A 20,257-nucleotide genomic window follows, 5' to 3' on the forward strand; every position below is an offset into this window, starting at 1 on the left:
CAGAGTAGGTCCTGGGGAGCCACTGACACCCCGACCCACAATTACACATCACCCTCCACTCCCATCGCTCCCATGCCCCGCCACCACAATCCCTATCAAAGGCTTAGCATGATCTGTGGACAGATGAAGGGGAAAATGTGATTTTGAAGGAAAAAAATGAGGAAAACTGAGGAAAAGAAAAAAAATGTAAGAAGCCAATGAAGTGTAAGGGAACTGAGAATAGCACTGAGTGCAAGCGTTGATGGAACCAGGCCATTATGAATCAAAGAATAAGCCTGTTTCACCACATAATTCAGCACATTTGAAGTACAGCACTAAGCTGAGAAAAAAAAACGACTGTCAAAGAATGAAGTGCTGCACAGTTTACTTGAGGTTGCATACGTTTTAGACCCTTCCTTATACTTTTCTCTGCCAAAACTGCCAGAAAATAAAAAGCAGTGATTCAAAATAAAGGGGATTTTTAAAGTTGGTGTCTGAGTTGACGAGGAGAAACACAGAAAAAAAAAGTGCAGGTTAGGGGAAGGGGAGGTGGTGGGTGGAGGGTTTGAGGAGGTTGATGGCGAGGATGAGAGATGTGTTGTTGAAGGAGACAGCATCCGAGGTGTCAAAGCAAACAGGGCTAAGCAGAGGGGCCACAGGTGTGCAGTCTGCTCGCCTGACTACAGACAGGCTGCGGCACAGACAGCCTTAAGCGCCCAGCATGCATACCATACAGCCGTGTGCCCTGCAGGACTCTCTCTCTCTCTCTCTCTGACTGGCCTCCTCCATCCACCTGGATCGGCTGCACGAGCGAGGAAGAAAAAAAAACCCAACAAACCTTTGTTGTGAGGTTCAACACTCTAAAAGTGACACATTACAGCACTGAGAAAAAATGTGAGGGGCCCTTTTCCATTAACAATGAAATGTCTGCGTCTCATAAATATAATGAAGGAATTAAAGATTACCGGCATGCATGTTTTGTATTATTTAGTCCCTAACTCAGAAACAGGTTGCTCTTGGCAACATTTAGAAGTTCTGTTGTCAGAGTTGTTGTTGTTTTCCTGAAGTATCTGAAATCTTTCTACTGATTTTGTCATCCTTAGGGAATAAGCATGAGACTGAACTGCTGCATGTCTTGCTGTAGAGACAATAAAAATCGTCTTCAAAAATGTGTCACTATTGTATCCTTGACTGAGGTTTTCTGTTCCTAAACCAACACTTTCAGTGCCTGATTTCTGTGCTCCAGCCCTCTACAATGATTTCTCTCCCTCTCTCTCTCACTCCCTCTTTTGCTTGCCGCCACACTGCGTACCCCTACCTCCCCCTCCGAGGATAAGCTGTGGTTGGGCCCTGACATCCCAAGTAATTTACTAAGTCAACACAGAGTGAAGAGGGCCCGTGTGCTGCAGAGAAAGCCCCTCTGTGCAACAGCCGCGGTCCCTGAGGAGACATGGCACACCACAGCACAAGGCTGCCATGCTGGGAATCATTTAAAAAAGAATACTAAGAGTATTAATGCAAAATATGTATGTAAATATAAAGTAAATAGATCATAAATATATAGTCATTTATATGTTTAAAATATGTACTAATCCACACAAATGGACAGTTTACCAAACACGTGTCACCTTATTTCCCTTTTTATTTTTGGTTGTTATGTGTTTTTATCATATCCATGGAAACATGTTGGTTGCTGTGATGCATTGCTGTGGTGGCAGGATGCTCCCAACATTATGAGCTCTTACTACCTGTAAATTTAGTGAATGCACACAGTCACATCTCACCATCATCATGCTGAGCTGCTAGACTCTTCATCAGATCAATGTTTTCCCTGCTCTGTTACTTGTTGTGAATTAATTGCATGTGCTTGCCATGTTTTGGGTTTTACTTTTTTGTTTTGTTGTGTAAATTCCACCAGTTAATGTGCTGTAAAGTAAAAAAAAAAAGAAATTAAGGATTTAGATTTGGTGTAAATTATGTTGTCTCCTATATTCTGTTTTGTAAATATACTGCATACGAGTCTGTACCATATATATACTTACAATTATTATCTGGGCTTTTGGCTCTTTAGCTGTCCTTTAATGTGCACATGTTTAACGAGTGTACAACAATTTGTCTCTACATGCGCTACATGAACATGAATGTGCACACACACACACACACACACACATAAACACACATGCTTGTTCAGGTGCAGCACTCCACTCTCACTGCAAGCTGCTCCTTGTAAAGGGGCCTTGGTAATCACTGTGTTTGCTTTCCCATTAGGCCGCTCTTCAGATGTGAGGGCTACCTGGGCCTGTTCACTCCCCGAGGAGAGCTTTTCACTCCTCTCCAAAATGCATTATGAAGAATTAGCCACATAAACACCTGCAAATTAAGAGTCGGACTCAGACACACACCAGAGACAACCTCCAGAGGATGTTTATCTCCCGGAGTATCTCTGGATTCACTGTAGAGTTGAATGTCTCTCAATGACTCGCTCTTTCCTCTTTCCAGCGCCCTTGAGCAAGGCACTGAAAACCGAATTGCTCCCGTACAGCTGCTCGGCATCCATCAGTAGTGTCTGTGCTGGGAAGCTCCCAGTTGTGAATGTGTGTAATTATACAAAATGTGAAGCAAGAAGCTGCTGAAAAAGAGCATGCATGCTCAGCAATACATTTCCTTAGATAAATAAATGTTGAAAAATCTCTGAGTCTGCTTGGCTTTGGGTTGATTTTGTCCCAGTTTGTCTTCAGTTTCAGCACAGCACAAAGAGACTTGTTCTGAATCAATGGCAAAACTCATGCAGGTGTTTACTTGTGATTATTTCTGAAGATAATCCACTTGAGTTTGTCTTCAGCGCCGCTGAGGTGCACACAGACTCTCCAGCCACAGATGTGCACTGTCTGTGCACTGTGGGCCATCGCTGCAGATGTTCGCAAGAGGTGGATTAGGGAGATAGAGGCATCTAGGGAGGTGATGGAGCTTTCAACAATGAGGGCCCTGAGAATTTACTACCCGGCTCACCGTGGACAGAAGAATGGGCTGCTTCACTAACAGAGAGCGAGCTTTATGCAATGACGGACGATGAGTCAAGAGGAACCCCGTCCTGAACTCAGCGCGGAATGTTTCATTTACAGTCACCCACATGGACACCCCAGCCTGCGCCTCGTCTGCCAAGACACAAGAGGGATGGGGATTTCAAACAATGTAGATAATTCAGAGCTCAAACTTCCCCCACATCACAAAAGGTCTACATGCACTCAGATAGAGCGAAAGGCACTGCCCACTCTCTCTCACTTTGTCTTCCCTTCCCACACTCTCAGTACCTCTCTGTTATCTCCCTGTCTCCGTCTCTAGCCTCTGCCAGTGATTTGTCATCTTTAAATGATTCCCCCAATAGAATTCCAGGCAGGAAAACACTGCATGACACCGTTTCTGCCGAAATTATTAAAGCCAACATTTGCAGTGTAAGCAAACAGGATTTTCATCCACAAACCCTTCCTTGTGTGCGTATTTTGTTTAGACCCCTTCACCATACAGTTTCTCAGGCTTTGAGACAATATTTTGACTGTAGTAATTACAGTATATGAAATGTAATCATTGTAGTTGTCAATAAAATCAGGTGTGACGCTCAAGGTTGGCACCTGAAGATGGGTTGAGTTGCGACGTTGCCATGCTGGGATTGGATCCAGCAGAATGAAGGCTTATCTTTAAGAAAACATCATAATGTAGATTAAGTTGCAACTCTGATGAATGTCTGGCAAACGCCAGCTGAAATCAAAACCATGAAAGAGGCATCGACCCAGGTATGTTTTTCCATGCTCCAAGTTCAAACTCTCCACTTAATCCGTCCGGTTCAAGAAGGAAGTTTTACGAGTCCTTACAGACAGTACGCTCCATCTCAAGGTGTGTACTTGTTTTCTGCTCTCAAGAAAATATCAACATTCAAGAAATATGGGGCTACATTATTGCATTACCATGATGTAAGCTGAGTAAAACCCTGTAGTGTTCAGTGTTGGTCAGTGCTGGGAAGGCTCCTCACTGGGCTAGGTCATGTACAAGCCATGGTCATCAATCACAAACAGCGGGGACTGCGTAGCGACGAGCTGGCGAAAGGAGTTGACGGCTTGACACGACTTGGCCTTCGGTGCCTCCTCGAATTCCAGGCCATCGCTGACTGAAAGGATTACTTGCATAATCTAATATTTGGTGGCACAAGAAAGCATTCATGCCTCATTTTGCAAAGTTGTTATTGGCTTTTTATATGTGATTTAGTTATGTGTGGCTCCCAACTACGCTTCCAATCCTGATATTTTTCTTTGCATATCATTAATACTTTTTCATTAGAATTTCAATTTGTTGAGAGAATCCAAATTTAACTCTTCATTTAACCTACTGAGACCTACCTTGTAGAGTGCATTCATTCTCAAGCCCCTATTCCCCTATGCAAAGCCCCTAGTCCATGCTCTTGGTTGAAGTTGTGGATATCTCTTCCATGCACATAAACTCACTTTTAAAAAGTGCTATAACGTCTGTCTGTTAGAGCCAAGTCAGTGTAACTAAGTGATGTAAACTTTCGGTGCCACAGGGAACGGAGTGTGTGGCAGGTTGGTGACTTGGAGCAGGACCAGCGATACACAGTCAACAAGCCCTCTCTTAGCAACTTAGCAAACCTTAAGCACCAACACATAACTAGAGTTTAAACTGTGGTGCAAATTATGCGAGTTTTGTGAAATTGAGGGCTGGACGTGTGTTAGTTATCTATGGCTGAAACAATACAACTTGTCTCTCACCTAGCTGTAGTTTGTTCTCACTTTAAATGACACAAAAGCTGGGTAAATAACGTTTGACAAGTTGTAACAAGATCATAACTTTCCCAGCACTGGCAAGCACCAATGTTGCTTTTAATGGCATTACAGACAGATGGTAAGATGTGATCAATATCCATATTTTGGATTTCACCAAATACTCAGCAACCTTTCTTGCATCTGCTTGCAGTTGAGTGAGAGTGTGATGTGCCGTCTTGATAAAGACATGGCACCCTGACACTTTCCTCTTTGTCTCATCACGGTGATGACACTATCTGTGGCTCATCCTGTAGACCAGCGGCTGTGAGAGCGATCTGTTGCTCTATGCCATCGTCTCCTCGTGCAGAGCAGGGGGGAAGGAGTTGTTGCGCCATGACCCACAGCGGTGAGTTTACATAGCTCAGATACCCAAAGAGATACCCAGGCCTCTCACTGTGCACATCCCCGTCACACAGAGAACTGATAGGCACTAATCAGTAAATGGTGGTTTTAACTGGCAGAGGGATCTGACATGAGCTGGACCTCACAGGATCTCCACCATGTTGTCTGAACGTGGGACTGATTGTATCACAACAAAAGCCGCTTTCTTCAACTGTGTGAAGGCTGCATTTAACAATAACTGTTTATGGCACAGTTTTACGTCAATTAACATTTATGTAAGTTAAACATTTTACCCTTGTTGCATATAAATTGATACATTGCTTTTGCTTTTTGGCAACTCCTGAGCACCAAGTAATACAGCCACGTTAGCTCTGTGAGGCTCTTCTTAAGCACAGCAGTTCTTTGAGCTCATTACTACCATCAGTAAGCTAAATGCTAATGGATATCATTCATACTAACATGCACACTATGACAATGCTAACATGCTGATGTTTAAATAGTATAATGTTTACCATGTTAGCACTAAACACAAAGTTCAGCTGAGGCTGATGGGAATGTCATTAGTTTTGCAGGTTTTTTGGTCATAAATAAAAATGTTCTACAAATGAGAACCTTATGATGGTACTAGAGGAAAAGTCAGTGTATCACCAAGTCAGTAGGATTCATTCTCTGGAGACCATGAATGTCTGCACTTCATGGCAATCCATCCAGTATGCTGAGATATTTTCATAAACTGTGGAGCGACTGACTGAAAGACCCACATTGCCATTCCTAGAGCCATGCAGCTATTAGATTTCTCCCTTCAAAACCTGGTTAAGACAGTGTTGCAATTTCAGGACTTAACAAAATAGTGACAAATAAGCAGAGAAGCACATATTCCAACACAGATCTTGACACATGGATTGTCTGAAATCTGACAGCTTAAGGCAGATGTCAACTTTAATGAGTTTTATTAGAGGAAATCCGCAACAAATATTCAATTTTGATACAAAACTTGTGCTGACCAAACAGCTGGTTAACAGACTTTGTAAAATCCTTTAAGTTCCTGACAAATCAAAATCATCCAAAAAATTTCCAAAAATTTCCTCTTAGACATTTTCAGTTTCTGTGGTGCAATAAGCGTATAGGTCCTAACTCTGTCCAAAGTGAACTTACCAGTGCTTACCACTCTCACCTCTCATTAGCTTATTAACACATTAAATGTTTGTTTGATCCGTACAAAAAACAGGAGGTTATGTGCACAAAAATTATGTTTTTGCACTTCGGTTTTTCTACAGATTAAACAAATGATATATTGTATTGTGAATAGCTAACTTTAGAGGTGTTGGCCGGCGGATTTTCTAACCTTTGGTCAGAGCTGGAATAGCTGCTTTTCCCATTTCCTGTCTTTAAGCTAAGCTACGCTAACCACCAGCTGGCTATTTAGAGTGATGATAAATTGATAACCTGATCTACAGATTAGTTAATTCAATGAATTCTTTAATCAATTAGTCATAAGCATGTGACTTTTGGCTGACTAACAGTTCCTTAAATCAGGAACGTTTTTATGTGTGAAACAAAATGCTGGTGATGCTTCACAAATTAACAGAGTCAACATGTGGCTGTTGTGGGACGCTGTTAGCGACAGTGCACAGGGGTTTCCACGCGGCGCAGAGAGGTGACAGAGTTTCTATGGTTGGCTCACCACACAGACCTGCTCTGTCCCAACCTGCAGAGCGTCGGGCTCCCTGCGTCAGACCTGGCCTTGGAGAGAAGGGCTATATTATGGGGCCTTGGCCCCTGCCTCTCCCCTGTAGTTCACAACTTTTTCACCACAAGAAAATGTCAGGGATGGAGTTTTTTATTTCTCCCCAAAATTTCCCTTTCTAATCATGCGTCTCAGCTCTTGGCTCAAGCATCTGGGAAACTCACCACCTAGTCGTGTCCAGAAACACGTCTGCGCTATCAGCCACTCCATCCAAACACAGCGATACATTAATTCAGAGCTGGGACACTGATTTGAATAGTCGTCTCCTCAAATACCTGCCCTGATATGTGATACTGGGAGGATTTACATAAGTGCTTTGCAGGCCTCGTCACGAGAAGTACATGACCAATAAAGGCAGTAGAGACCTCTTACCACCCGTGCACATGACATCAACCAGCATCTCTCATGTCCTCCTGCCTCCACTGGAATGGCCTTGATTTTTTTTTATCTAACTTCCATAAACACAATGCAAGCTGAACCTTCAGAGGAGAAAGGACAAGCAGGGATAGAGGATTTAAGACATCCAGCAGATAAAACCTTCCCACAGCCTCCACCAAGCACTCTCTGACTTTTTATAAATGGCTCCATGTGCTCCACAGCTTGACCTTTGGCTCCCTCTATATAAAGTGTCATGTCCTGGTCAAAGGAGGATATCATTCAGTATAAAATAAGACTTTAACAGTCTGCAAGTACAGTTTAGAGCTCTCATGCTTCAAATATGTGAGGAGTGAGGCAGAGGAATTTGCAAACATTCGCTGCACATTATCTTGTTACAAACACTCCTAATCCTCACTCTCTCCCTAATGGGAGGGAAAGATAATTGCTCCTCCCCAGGGAGAGATTCATGGCAATTGTTTCTCTCATTGTCCCGGACCCTGTTTGCCAGATTCATTGTTCCTTAAATGACAGATAAACTTGTTGATTTGATGTTTGGGAGTTGGCTTCTGAGATGAAAATACAATAAAAGAAAACAAAATGCTCCAGAGTGATCCTGTCTTCCTTGTATGGGCCCCTGTAAATGTCTGCTCATAATTTTAATGACACTAGAGTTGCAAAGGTTGTGGGGAAACACCTCGAAAACAAAAGGTGCATTTTTCAGTGGACTGATGGCTCTGGGAAAGCGGCCCCCAAGTCTTTGTTTGTGCAAAATCAAACTTTAATCTGGTGCTTTTGATAGATGTAGCCTTTTATTTCAAATGTTTATGGAAATACCCAACAACAGTCTTGTGTGGTCCTTTGTCTAATGAAACACACTCACGTACGCCTCTCATAGCCATCAGATCACTGGCCAGCAAACAATGTTCACCATGGAGTGTGGTTTCTGAAGGGGCGAGCACATGGAGGGCATGGGGCAGAACAAGTGGGTTTCCTCAGGGACCATCACATCTGTGAACGTGGGTGCTTCCAGTCCCAGCTCAGCTCACGGCTCTACAGGCCAGCTGTGTTGGTGCTGTCAGCCTCATCCTCCTCCGGTCCATCTCCTCTGGGCCACATGAGCTCCCATGGAGGGCTTCGGGGGGATTAGCACACCAGAGGAGGGATGATGGGTTCAGGAGCAAGTGTTCAGGGGTCAGCCTGGGGTCTTACATTTGATCTCCTCTCGAGTACAAATTAATGTGCTCTGATGTATTATTTTGATTGAACCGGCTTACACTGATATGAGCCTCAGTTCGCCAACCCATCAAGTGTAATTTACTCACACCCAGGGGCACACTGGGGATTCTGCTTGTCTGAGGGGCACAAGATCACCTGAGTCTGGTGTTTTCCTGTTGAGCTGCAGGTTGTTTTGGTTTTGGTTGTCGGGTGGGGGTTGGGGGTGGTGGTCACAAACCACACAGTACATTGAGTCGTCACCAGCGTTCAGCAGCAACGCTCTTATGTCTTGGAAGCAGACAGCTGAAGCAAAACCTCACCTTTTACTATTTCTGAACAAGGGAGAGAGGCAGTTGTGTGTACATTTGATGAATAACAATTGTGTATGGACAGATGGATTGTAATGCCACCCTGAGGGCACGGGCAATTCTGTCACACTCCCCACAGGTGGAAAAACTTCAGGTGATTCGGCAAATAAAGAGGCCTGTTAAAATTGCACACCTGCATGGAGACAGCGGCTGCAGCATTTCAAAACTGTATAGCCTTTGGTTATATTACTGTGAACCCACACCTCAAGGCTAAATATCTTAGCACAAACTCATCTCATGAGGATTTGATGCCAGAGTCAGATGCTGATCAGACATGAGGGAAGTTTAGACAAGAGAGTTTGGTTCTCCTGAGTCTGACTTTGTGTTGCAACTGCATTGTGATAGCTTAGTGGATGTCGAAAGCCACGTCTGCTGGTGTTCCTGTGTACAAGAAGAAACTTGCTCCGTCAAAATAGCTGCCCTTCTAAAGGAGGAGAGGAGATTTAGTTGTTGCAGCCGAACCAGGCTTTTATGTCTCTGCCACCATCTTGATAAACATACATAAACAGTGCACACAGGACAAAGGACACAACAACTGACATTGTGTTGCAGTTCTCTATGACAGCAGAGCTTCCCTTCACTGGATGGTGTTCACAGATGCTGGGTTGGACAACAGACTTCCTCTCTATGTGTGCATCAGTTTGTGCGTGAGAGAGAGAGGGCGGATAAGGGACTGTTTATTTTAAATTCTTTCCTTTACACTTTAAAAGGTTCAGTTCAGTTCTTGAGATATTGTTATGGCAGACTATCAACATATGGTTTTGGATTGTTTTAATTTGGGTTTTGTGTACATAACTTACTTGCAAAAACAGGGTAAGCTACTGTCTTAGTTTAGTGTGTTAGCATGCTAAAGTTTTCTAATTAGCACTAACAGCTAAGGATGATGGGAATGTCATTAGTTAGGCAGGTCATTTGATCATAAAGTACAGTATTGGACAGGTGACCTTTTGACCTGATGATGGCGCTAGAGGAAAAGTTAATGGATCAGTTATTACAAGTTATTCATCCTGAGGGGAACGTGAATGTCTGTCCAATAGTTGTTTAGACACTTGATCAGAGGATCACCAAAGTGATAAGGATTCATCCTCTGGGCACCATGAATATACTGTACGTACCAAATTTAATACCAAAGTTTTCGAGACATTTCAGACTGGACCAAAGTGGTGGACTGACCGACTGACCAACGTTGCCATCCCCTGGAGCCACGCAGCTAGAGTTGCTAAAAACAGAAACATTCCTGTCTTCAGAACTAAAGTTCTTTATGCACAATTTGACAAACCATCTCTTTGGGCAGCTCCATTGAGCCACAGTTGTGTTACCCCAAGATTTGCTGACTCAACTGTAGCACAATGAACATCTTTGACCAAAAGAAGAAATGCCAGTACAATTCAGAGCGTTCTTTGTGCACATGCGGAGACTGTTGCTCAACTCTGTTGTTAAAAAAGTGGCACCTTTCGAGCTGCAATAATAAATTCTGTATAAAAGAAACAACTGTTTGGTCTGTTCTGCTGTTTGGCCAGAAACAGAGCAGAGATGACAGCTAGCAAACCACAACAGACTGGTATTGTGTGGTCAGTCTAAAACTATTTCATCAGTTCAATCTGATTAACACTGGAGTAATAGACTTCCTTTTATTGAGAGATGTGGAGTTCAGTTTAGGCCCTGCTCAGCACAAGTAGTGTGGGTCTCCAGGGCTCTGCAGACAGGGTCAGTTAAGTACAATGTCCAAGTCTTACACAGCTCAGACCTGTGTCTCCCTGCCTATGAAAAGATACGAGACTTGAGACTCACCATGATAAGTCTCTCTTGTATGGACTTTGACACTTTTACACCCATGCCTGAAATGTAGCCCTCCCCAGCTAAATGATGTCTTTCAGACTTGTGTCCAGTAAATTCTGTTTTTCTCCTTCTGAAGCTTGAACAGACACATGTACTGTACACACATAAGTCATCTCCAACCTCTATAAAATACTTGTGGGTGAAGCAGGTGTAAACATATAAATATGATAAAAACTTCACATCACATTCACGGCAATTGTGCGTTGCACACTGTGCCCCTTGACAAATCCCCTTGAGGTTACACAGGGGAAAAAAAGAAATTTTCCAAACAGCTCCCCCAGCTTGTCACACAAGAGGTATAGACCATCTACTGCTTTAAATGCTCCATGGGAAGTTGGCTGAAAGCAGCATGCTGCATTCATAGGTAAGGCAATGCTAAATCAGTTAATTTAGACTGATGTCTTTAAGATTTGCTGGAGTACAGCATGGAAGCCAGTCTCCCTCACTTGCTGAATAAACAAAAATTTGTTCAGCTCAAATAAAATTTGATGAGGAGATAATTTTGCGAGCATACGGCATAAAGCTCTCTCTCATGTGCAGGGGTGCTGCAATGTGAGGGCAAACCAACTGAAAGTCTGAAGAGGTAGTTCAGCACACGGTGGACAAGATGATAGAGAGAGATATGGCTGATCTGGTCCACCACTGGGGACAGGCCTCCACGTGCCCACAAAACAGTCTGGTATCAAAAAATGTTTGTCAAAAGGCCTTTTTGTACCTTCAAAAGTGATCCAATGGGTCAAAAATCCTCATGAGTACATTATAAACATCTCACAATCTGACTGGTACACCTGAAGGAACCAATTTTATGGCTGGTTTAACGAACATCCGCTGTATTATCTAATCAAATATCCCTGTTGGATTAAGTAAAGTAACCTTAAAGAGAATTCGGACAACGTTTGACAATTCATACAACATTTTTTGGCACGAACAACTCTCAATCAAAGCTCAAACCCACAGAAACAAGCCCCTAATCTGGCATCTCATCAGGAGATAAATCCTGGAGCTGCTCCACTGACAATGAATTGGAAACTGTCATGGTGGATTGTGCAGTGACTGTCTGAGCTTTTGCTTTCAAGTAGGTTTGACAGCAACTGTAGGCGCTACCAGTTATGAAGCAGAACATATCTCAAATACCTTGCAAAAACCCTGGGAACTGCTCCGCAAAGTCGCTATCAGTCAGTGTCAAAAGCAGTGATGGGTTGTGCTTCTCGGATGCACCCTCTGACTGAGGATTTCATTGGAAGCGTTGGAAGCGAAAAATGTGGAACAACAAATGTGAATTCTGCTTTCTGTTTCAGGACTTTCAGACCAAGGACTTCCCAACCAGCCAACTGCAATACGTGTCTCATGGGCGAGATAGAGTTCGAGCTTTTTAGATTGGAAATCATTGGGGCATTAGAAATAGGTCTACACCCAAAACCATGGCGATGAATTCACTGGAAGCCTGTCTTTTAAAAGGATATATCTATTTAAGGAGCTCCGGACAAAGAACAGATGCATACCAATAAAACTCACTTGGAAATAAAATCTAATTCCATAATCTCCCTCGGGAACTCAGGAGCAGAGATCTAAGCGATTAACTAGTGAGTGGCCCCATGCTATCATCAAAAAGGAGGTTTCTGTGCATGAGGTTCATTCATGTACTCATTCTAGCGTGTGATGATCGTGTTGTAGGTTGTAATGCTGCAGTGGTCAGAGGTGGCGGAGCGAGGGAGGCTCTGTTGTCAGACACAAGAGGCCACTTTCATCTCTGAAATTCCCTATCTTTGCCTTTGTTGATGACAGAAGACCTGGGAAAGGGATTTTCAATCAGAGAACCTGCATGGGAATCCCCTGACATGTAACCAGAACAACACACACAAAAATATGTGAAAATACACAAACCCCTCGGAAATAGCTCAAAATCAACAACACCCATCACAGGAATCCTGCTTCTCTTTAAGCAAGCATCGGAGTGTCTTATGTATGATATCAGATTTTCCTCCTTTGAAGTTGTAAGCTCATAATGCCTACATGTGAAAAGGTTGTGTTTTTTTCCAGCTGACAACAGATTCGCTCCTCGGCTCTCCCTCTCACACACACACACACACACACACACACACACACACACACACACACAAACACTCGCTCAGCCCCACATATGACAACACCCCATGTTTACCCCTCTGACTTCCATCCCACGCATCCTGTTTGTGGCAGCATCTTCCATTGTTCTGTATCTACCTGAGCAGGTACAAACTCTTTATCACACTCCTTCCACTGCAGCTGCTTTTAAAATGGTATCATGGATACTGTAAAAGGGATCCCTGCCCATGCGCTTTTGTTTTGTTATCAACATTTGGCTGCTTTATCATTTCTTAAGTGGAAAAAAAGGAGGGAGGATGGAAAATATGCTGATAAATGCAGAACACAAAGAAGAAGCCACACAAAGAGAAACCTCCAGTGAGACAAAGCTGTTTGGACTTTGCCTTGCAAAGTGGTAGGTAAAAAGTTTTGTTTTGGACAAGCCAGGGCGGGTGAGGTTGAGAGAGCCTCACTGACTCCGGTACAAAGCCCACACGTGATTGCTAAAAAGAGGGCACCTTTTTGGAGCAGCACCCCAGCTGATGTCACCCTGAAGGAAGTGCTTTGAAGGGGATGGGGGCAGAGGGACATCCAGGCATCACAATGCAGTGTTGTACGCCAGCAGCATTACAAGGACATGACGCTATCCCTGTGAGGAGTGGGCTTCACAATATAATATGAGCATCTTGATGAGGGGCCTACCAAAGTGCACCATCAAAGTGATGGGGATGTGTTTTTTCCTTCAGAGATGGGTAAACAAGTGATTTAGCTCCATATCTCTACAATAGATCTGTAAATGTCATGATCAGCTGTGTGGTAGATGGATGAAACAGCTTCATTTTGCACCCAGGGTCATTCAGTTTCATATTTTCAAAATGTTCATACTATCTTGCAACAATATATCAAAGTATAAAACTCATCTCACACTATTGAGAAGTAGTGTGATACTGCCCTCTAGTGGCGTACGGTTAATGGTTTTAAACGTATGGTACAATTACATGATGCCAGTGTGAAAGTGCCAAATTGTCATTCGAACAGACGTATTTCACATATTGGTGAACAGAAAATTAGTTGATTTCATATTTAGAACACTTTAATTACCTTATCTCTGATCAGACCGTGTGTGAGAGACACACAGGTGTACACCCCTCCTGGTATTTTGGTATTTCCTTTGAACTGTGGCTTCAAGATAGCTGCAGATATCAGCATGAAAGAATCTACCCACCTGTGATACAGTGCGGACAGCAGCAGTGTAGGCAGCAGCGCCTTCGCCTGTGATGAGGGCTCAATCATTCTCTTATTTGTTTGTTATCAGATTATTGACAACAAGAACAAGTGCTTCATTCGTCTGTTAGACGAGCCGCAGCTCGGGTGGAAAGAAAACAAGAGTAATACTTGTCCTGTGAGTCATATTGTTGTGAGGACTTGGATTTGAACCAAGACATGGCCAGAGAGATAAAATAATGAACAAATGAGACCAGTGATATGATTTCATAAGGCATGTAGTTAATAAGACAAAGCATAGACCTCCAAAAACCAGTTTCACTGATCCTATATCAACTGAGCTTAACTTTTTCCAAAGTTGATACAGCTGTTGACATTGACATTCTTTGACATTGAACACAGAGTTAACAAGTACCTGCAAACTATACCACAGTCAGTGTCCTTTTAATTCAGTCACTCGTGGCCTCAAGCACAATATCACTGGCGGTCATCTTTGTAGAAATGTCTCCATTTTCCTCTGCAGTTGCCAGTCATATACTGCATTGTGTGGACTTGTTTCAGTCTTTGAGTCCATTGATTTAGGTTCTGTGAGTGTACTTTCATCCATGAAAAGTAAGTGTAAAATATATCTTTGGTCCCTGTCATTTACATCTTCAGGTATTAGTCGGTACGTGTGGTTCTAAGTCCACACTGAAATACTGTAGATTATCTCATTTCAAAACACGTGGCTGTGATTGTGTTGAGTCTCTGGTCTGAGTCTCAATAAGTTCAGGTTAGACTGGCTGTTTTTCTCAACTCTCTCTGTTCGTGTACACTTGCATTTAAAGATGATTTACAGGTGGCTGACTTCTCAGCCTGGGAGAGACACGTGCATGTGGCTTAACCTTTAGTATTCTTTACTACCACAGGGAGGCGTCAGTCATCTATCACTGGTACCCTGGTTGCCCCAACCGTCTGATTTCTCAGTTTTTTCTTTCTCTATTTCCAGGGCAAAATAGAAAAACTACTTCTGACTGAGTTTCTTTAGTTTTACATCTAGGATTTAGGTTATATTGAAGAAGATATATAAAAATTCGTTCAATGTTAATGTGATTTAAAGCTTTGAGTTTTACACAGAACTATGGCTACAAGTTCAATGCTTGTGCAACATGTGTGGATTGCCTGCCTCAAAGCTGCTTAAATACATGCAGGTGATTCAATTGTTTTTTTTTTATTTGGTGGTTAGTTGTCTCATGGTGATGAGAGGACATGCCACAGCTGATCACTCATTTACATTCCCTGAAACCTCATGCAGACGTTCACAAAGTTGACCACATATCTCTGGGTACTGCTGGAGAGAGTAATAACAACAAAAGAATAGTGGAAATAGCATAATAATATGCTCATCATGCCATGTGGTATTATGCAGATGAACTTAGTACATGCCTGGGCAGCTCCACTGAGGACTTGAATGGGGAGGATTAGTACCAGATGTTCATTGGGACCCAGCGGCCAGCCAATAGGGAGGAGGGTCATTTGGTCTGTGGGAGGAGCCCTGTCTCTCCTCTGAGCTCAGCATTTTTTCTAACAGGTAGTTTAAAAACCAAACAGGTCAACAGCAGCAGCAGCAGCAGCAGCAGCAAGACACTAACTAACACAGCTGATATCCTGCAAGGAGCGCAGTCTGAGCGAGGACGTTTCTGTAACAGCATTTTGTTTCTGGATATGCCCGGACGCCGCCGTGCAGCATGTTGAGCAGGAAGGGGTCTTGTGCGGGCATGATGAGCGCTGCAGCCGGAGTAGACCGCAGCAGAGTCGGGGAGAGGCTGCAGGCTGCTCTGGCGGGGCTGCAGGAGCTGCATCTGCTGAAGGACAGACACAGCGACATGGTGAGCTGGGCACTGAGGGTGGACCGAGAGGAGCCGGTCACCTCCGTCCACGCGGGCCCGGAGGGTCCCAGGATGATCGGTGCTGAGGAGCAGCGGCTGGAGACGACCCTGACAGCCTTGAAGCAACAGCTGGTAGGAAGTCATTTAAATCAAAAGAAAATGTATTAAAACAGCCTGCCTCTACAGGGGTGGGCAGTAGTTTGGTGTCGCCATAATATTTGTACTTATTAGGGTTCTTATTTATAAGGATGGGACTAACACTGGGCACACATTTACTTAAAAAACGACGGTTTAATTGCCCTTAGAATAAAGTCGTCCGTTTGACTCTTGCCGTCAGCTGATGCTCATATGCATTCCGTCTTCAATTATTACCAGACACACTTTAATGCGCTCAGCTGGGGGTAGGAAGTAGGATAGGTGTCATAAATCAAGGTTCACTGCAGGACCAAGAGGACTTTGTGTTGTGTATGTGCGTGCACACCGTGCATGTGTAGACTGCAGGGGGTAAACCTCAATCATTAACCACAAATGCCAGGGAATCTTAAAAAAAAAGAAGTGTTTTTTAAAGGTGTATATTTTGCTGGGAATGACACTCAGTGAGAGGCTCAGTCATCGGGGGCCCCTGAGTGTTGGAGACAACTGGCTGTGAGGAGTTTTCCGTGACAAGCTTTTTCCATGCAGGCTGCTGTTACAACCGTTTTCAGGAAGTGCAGGGATTAAGGTGCTCCGCTTGACTTTCAGTAGAACTGGGCAAATGCATCAAGAGATTGTAACGTTCTCGGATAACATGAGGTTTAAATCATGTTTTACTTTCATGCCAAATGGAGCCACTGCAGACTCACCACAACCCATCTTTAAAAAAAGACCAACAGCTACATATAGACTTTATAGTCCAGAAACACTTCCCAAGAACTCTTTTCCTGCAATGACCCCCAGCCCTCATTTTACGAACAACTGTAACAGTAAATGCCCAGCCCTAACTGCAAAGCAAACAGTCCTTCACCCCAACCCCCAGCTCTCCTCCTCAAGTAGTTTACACAATGGCCAGGCCCTCGCTGTGGGGGAGAAATGAGTTACCCACCACTGCTTCTTCCATGCTCCCCCATGTCCTGCTGGGGTTAATCATCAGCCACAGCTGAGTTGCTTTTGTTTTCCTGATGGCTGTACATTAGAGCATCTTTTATCTGACCAACAGACCTCGTCTTAATACAATTATAACATTGCTAAACGTCATCCCGACTTTTCTGCTTAATTTTCCTGTTCAAATACCTGTACAGAGTATTTCTGTGTAATCACATGAGTATGTGAGGGGCTTTATTGCGTAACTTCCCATTCTTGAGCTTTCCTGAAAACAGACCCTTTGGTTTCGGTTGTACCGCACATATTTTGGGGGGTTGGCTAAAATGTTGTGTGTTGTGTTTTCCAGTCTCGTCTTCGGAAGCAGGATGTTGGCCTGAAGACTCACTTGCAGCAGCTGGACCAACAGATCAGTGAGCTGAAGCTGGATGTGAGCAAGGCCTCCACAGAGCAGCTGGAGAGTGACAGCAGGCCAAGTTCAGGTGTGCAGGCACACACTCACACTCAAAAAGCCCAACGGTTGTTTACTTTACAGCAAGTAATTACGTATCCACCCAAGCTACCATCACATGATGTTAAGTACTGAGAAAAATACTCATGTGCACAATCGCTCCTGCTCTCTCTAGGTTTCTATGAGCTCAGCGACGGCGGCTCTTGCTCACTGTCCAACTCCTGCACCTCTGTGTACAGTGAGTGTCTGTCATCCTCCCAGACAAGCCTTCTCCTCCTTCCCACGAGCCCTGCTAATTCCCACATTACCCCTACATCACAAGTTGATGTATGCCGCCGGCGTTCAGCTGATGAGAGCACTACCCAGCCCAACCCTCCGCGGGCCACAGGCCTCCATCTTGGCAGCAGCAGGATTCGAGCAAGCACTACTGGCACTGAAAAGGCACGACCAAGACCTGTGTCAACAGGTAACCAAATCTCTCAATCTCTAATTGAAGATAGTCTCTCGTGTAATGGGAACCATGCAATGGTTGTTACTAAGCAACTCAATGTGTATTTTGCTGCATAATAACATTTTTCAGTGGATGAGTGATTTGAAAGGTTAATGAATATTTTTGTTTTGCCCATCAGGTGATCTTGATAGAATGATGGCTCAAGGGCTTGGCTACTACAAATCTGTGGATGCAAGGAAACCCTCAATCTGCACAAACCTGAAGACCTCCACATTGGACCCCAAGTTCCAGAGCAACCTGGTGTCCCGCAGTGGGACCGAAGTGTACCACTACCCCAGCCCCCTGCACGCCGTGGCTCTCCAGAGCCCAATCTTTTCACATGGGGGTGACCCAGCCACATCTGGACTCCTAGAGGGCCATGGACACCCAGCAAATGGTTCTGACACCCTCCAGAGAGCACAGATGGGTTACATTGACAAGCTCCTCCTGCGCAGTTTGAGCAAAATCCAGAGTGAAACTGGCACAGAACCTCTGCAGGCACACAGTGACTATCACAGGAAGCCCACTGAAGTTGTAACTGTGTTTGGTGAAGTGTCACAGAAAGATGTGTCCATGCTGCAGCCTCTTCCAGCCCGGACCACCAACATCATCCCACAAGATAGCGACCAGAAGAGACACTGCATGACATACTCCAGCCAAGAGCTAGCTGATAACACAAACCACAAACAGTCAGTGAGAGCCTCGGAGGGTTCATGCCGATACTCCTATCCTGTTGCCATGAGGGAGTACAGCTCTGATGAGGTCACCACTTCATCCCTGAGGAAGAATGATAAACCCCAAGGAGAATGTGGGAGTGTAGCAAGAAGCAATCCAGAGAAAAGATGTGGGGATAATCCAGAGTCAAGGCCCCAAGAGAGGAAAGCCCATAGGCAAAGATCGGAAATGGCCCACAGCTCCAGCACAGAGGAGAGTCAAGGCTTTGAGGTTCACGCTGGTCACACTGCTTCCCCTGAGTTCGTCCATGCCAAATTTGTCCCTGCTGGATCTCAGAGGGTCAAGGTGAGACAGGCAGACCGTAAAACCAAAGCTGTGAAACTGAGGAGAAAAAGCAGCGAGAAGCCTCGAGCAGTGAGGCAGCAACATGGCTACTCTTCTGGTGAAAGGACCAGAGAGACTAGTGGTGGAGCCAAGGGGGAACAGAGAAGATCAGGAAAAGGAAAAGTGACCCAGAAATTTACCTCCTGTCACACAGAGGAGCGCAGACAGGGCTCAGGCTCAGACTCCAGCCACTGCAGTCCGGGACTCTTGTACACCCACAAGGTCCATCCTAAGCCACATCCCATCCCTGCTGTTACGAAGTCCAGCAAGAGCCGCAGGCTGCAGAGCCTGGAGTATGAGCAGCCTATAGAGGAGAGGAAGAGAAGGCAGGGGGCTGCCAAATGGCCGTCCGATGTGGAGATGTTCCAGGCCTCATGTGCTCAGCGTCAGAGGTCAAGAGAGCCCCATGTTCAGGCACCAGGGAACATGCAGATGGTCCGCAGTATGAGTGCCAGGCCTGGCCAGTGGATAGGACATCCTCGCTCCTTCCAGTCCTCCATGTCCACTAACTCTTTCTTCCACAATCTAAATGCTAGATACCCTCCAGCACCCCTCCATAACCACTACCCACCCAGATGCGAGTCAGAGTACTCGGCCGAATGCGCCTCACTGTTTCACTCCACCATCGCTGAAAGCAGCGAGGGGGAGATGAGTGATAACACCACCAACCGCTTTGGAGATAGCGAGTCCAGCCAGAGCTTCCAGTCCATCTCGGACTCCGACAGCAGCCTGTCCCTGGACGAGGAGGACCAGGTGGACAACCACGAGGACGAGAGAGGTCTGGTGTGGGCTGAGGCTGCCCTGGGGCCCACCGCCGCTGGACGGCCCCTTCAGCAGCTCCCACGCCCCGAGCCATCAGCCTGTCGCATCAAAGCTTCCCGAGCCCTGAAGAAGAAGATTCGTCGGTTCCAGCCTGCCTCTCTGAAGGTCATGACCCTGGTGTAGTAGAGTTCCCCCGGGCAGAATGAGAACTGTTGGGAAAACACAGAGAGCTGTGGGAAAGTGCTCAACACCCTTAATCATCACTGAGAAGCAGCAATTAAACTGGACTGCATTTATGCACTGATTGTTTTATTGTTTTGTTAAAACTAAAAAAAAAGTTTAAGAATTTACAATGGTTGAACCTGAAACTGTATAAAATGGTGCATTGTATAAAAGCATGTATAACACAATTATTACACTTACTTGTAAATATTTATGTTGTTGTAATTAAAGTTTCTCATAGCATGTGGCTGCATTTGACAATTTCATGGACATTTCTGTCATATAATCTAATGTACCTGAGAAATAAAACCAAGCTTTTTACATTTCTTATTGCAACCAA

General features: G+C 44.6%; 1 protein-coding gene across 1 annotated transcript; it reads left to right on the forward strand.

The window, feature by feature from the left end:
• Positions 1-15,586: 15,586 nt before the first annotated feature.
• On the forward strand, positions 15,587-19,989 carry dact2 (dishevelled-binding antagonist of beta-catenin 2). Its single transcript, XM_070916332.1, has 4 exons — positions 15,587-15,988; positions 17,283-17,415; positions 17,560-17,850; positions 18,014-19,989. Exons 1-4 carry the CDS (start codon positions 15,716-15,718, stop codon positions 19,876-19,878), a joined length of 2,562 nt encoding a protein of 853 aa, XP_070772433.1. The 5' UTR covers positions 15,587-15,715; the 3' UTR covers positions 19,879-19,989.
• Positions 19,990-20,257: the final 268 nt, after the last annotated feature.

Source organism: Enoplosus armatus, chromosome 12 (genome assembly GCF_043641665.1).
Source record: "Enoplosus armatus isolate fEnoArm2 chromosome 12, fEnoArm2.hap1, whole genome shotgun sequence".
Taxonomy (NCBI): Eukaryota; Metazoa; Chordata; class Actinopteri; order Centrarchiformes; family Enoplosidae; genus Enoplosus; species Enoplosus armatus.

Coding starts and splice junctions, on each gene's coding strand:
- dact2 (XM_070916332.1), top strand. CDS start 15,716: ATGTTGAGCAGGAAGGGGTCTTGTGCGGGCATGATGAGCGCTGCAGCC. Junction 15,989..17,282: donor CAGCCTTGAAGCAACAGCTG/GTAGGAAGTCAT, acceptor TGTGTTTTCCAG/TCTCGTCTTCGGAAGCAGGA. Junction 17,416..17,559: donor TGACAGCAGGCCAAGTTCAG/GTGTGCAGGCAC, acceptor TGCTCTCTCTAG/GTTTCTATGAGCTCAGCGAC.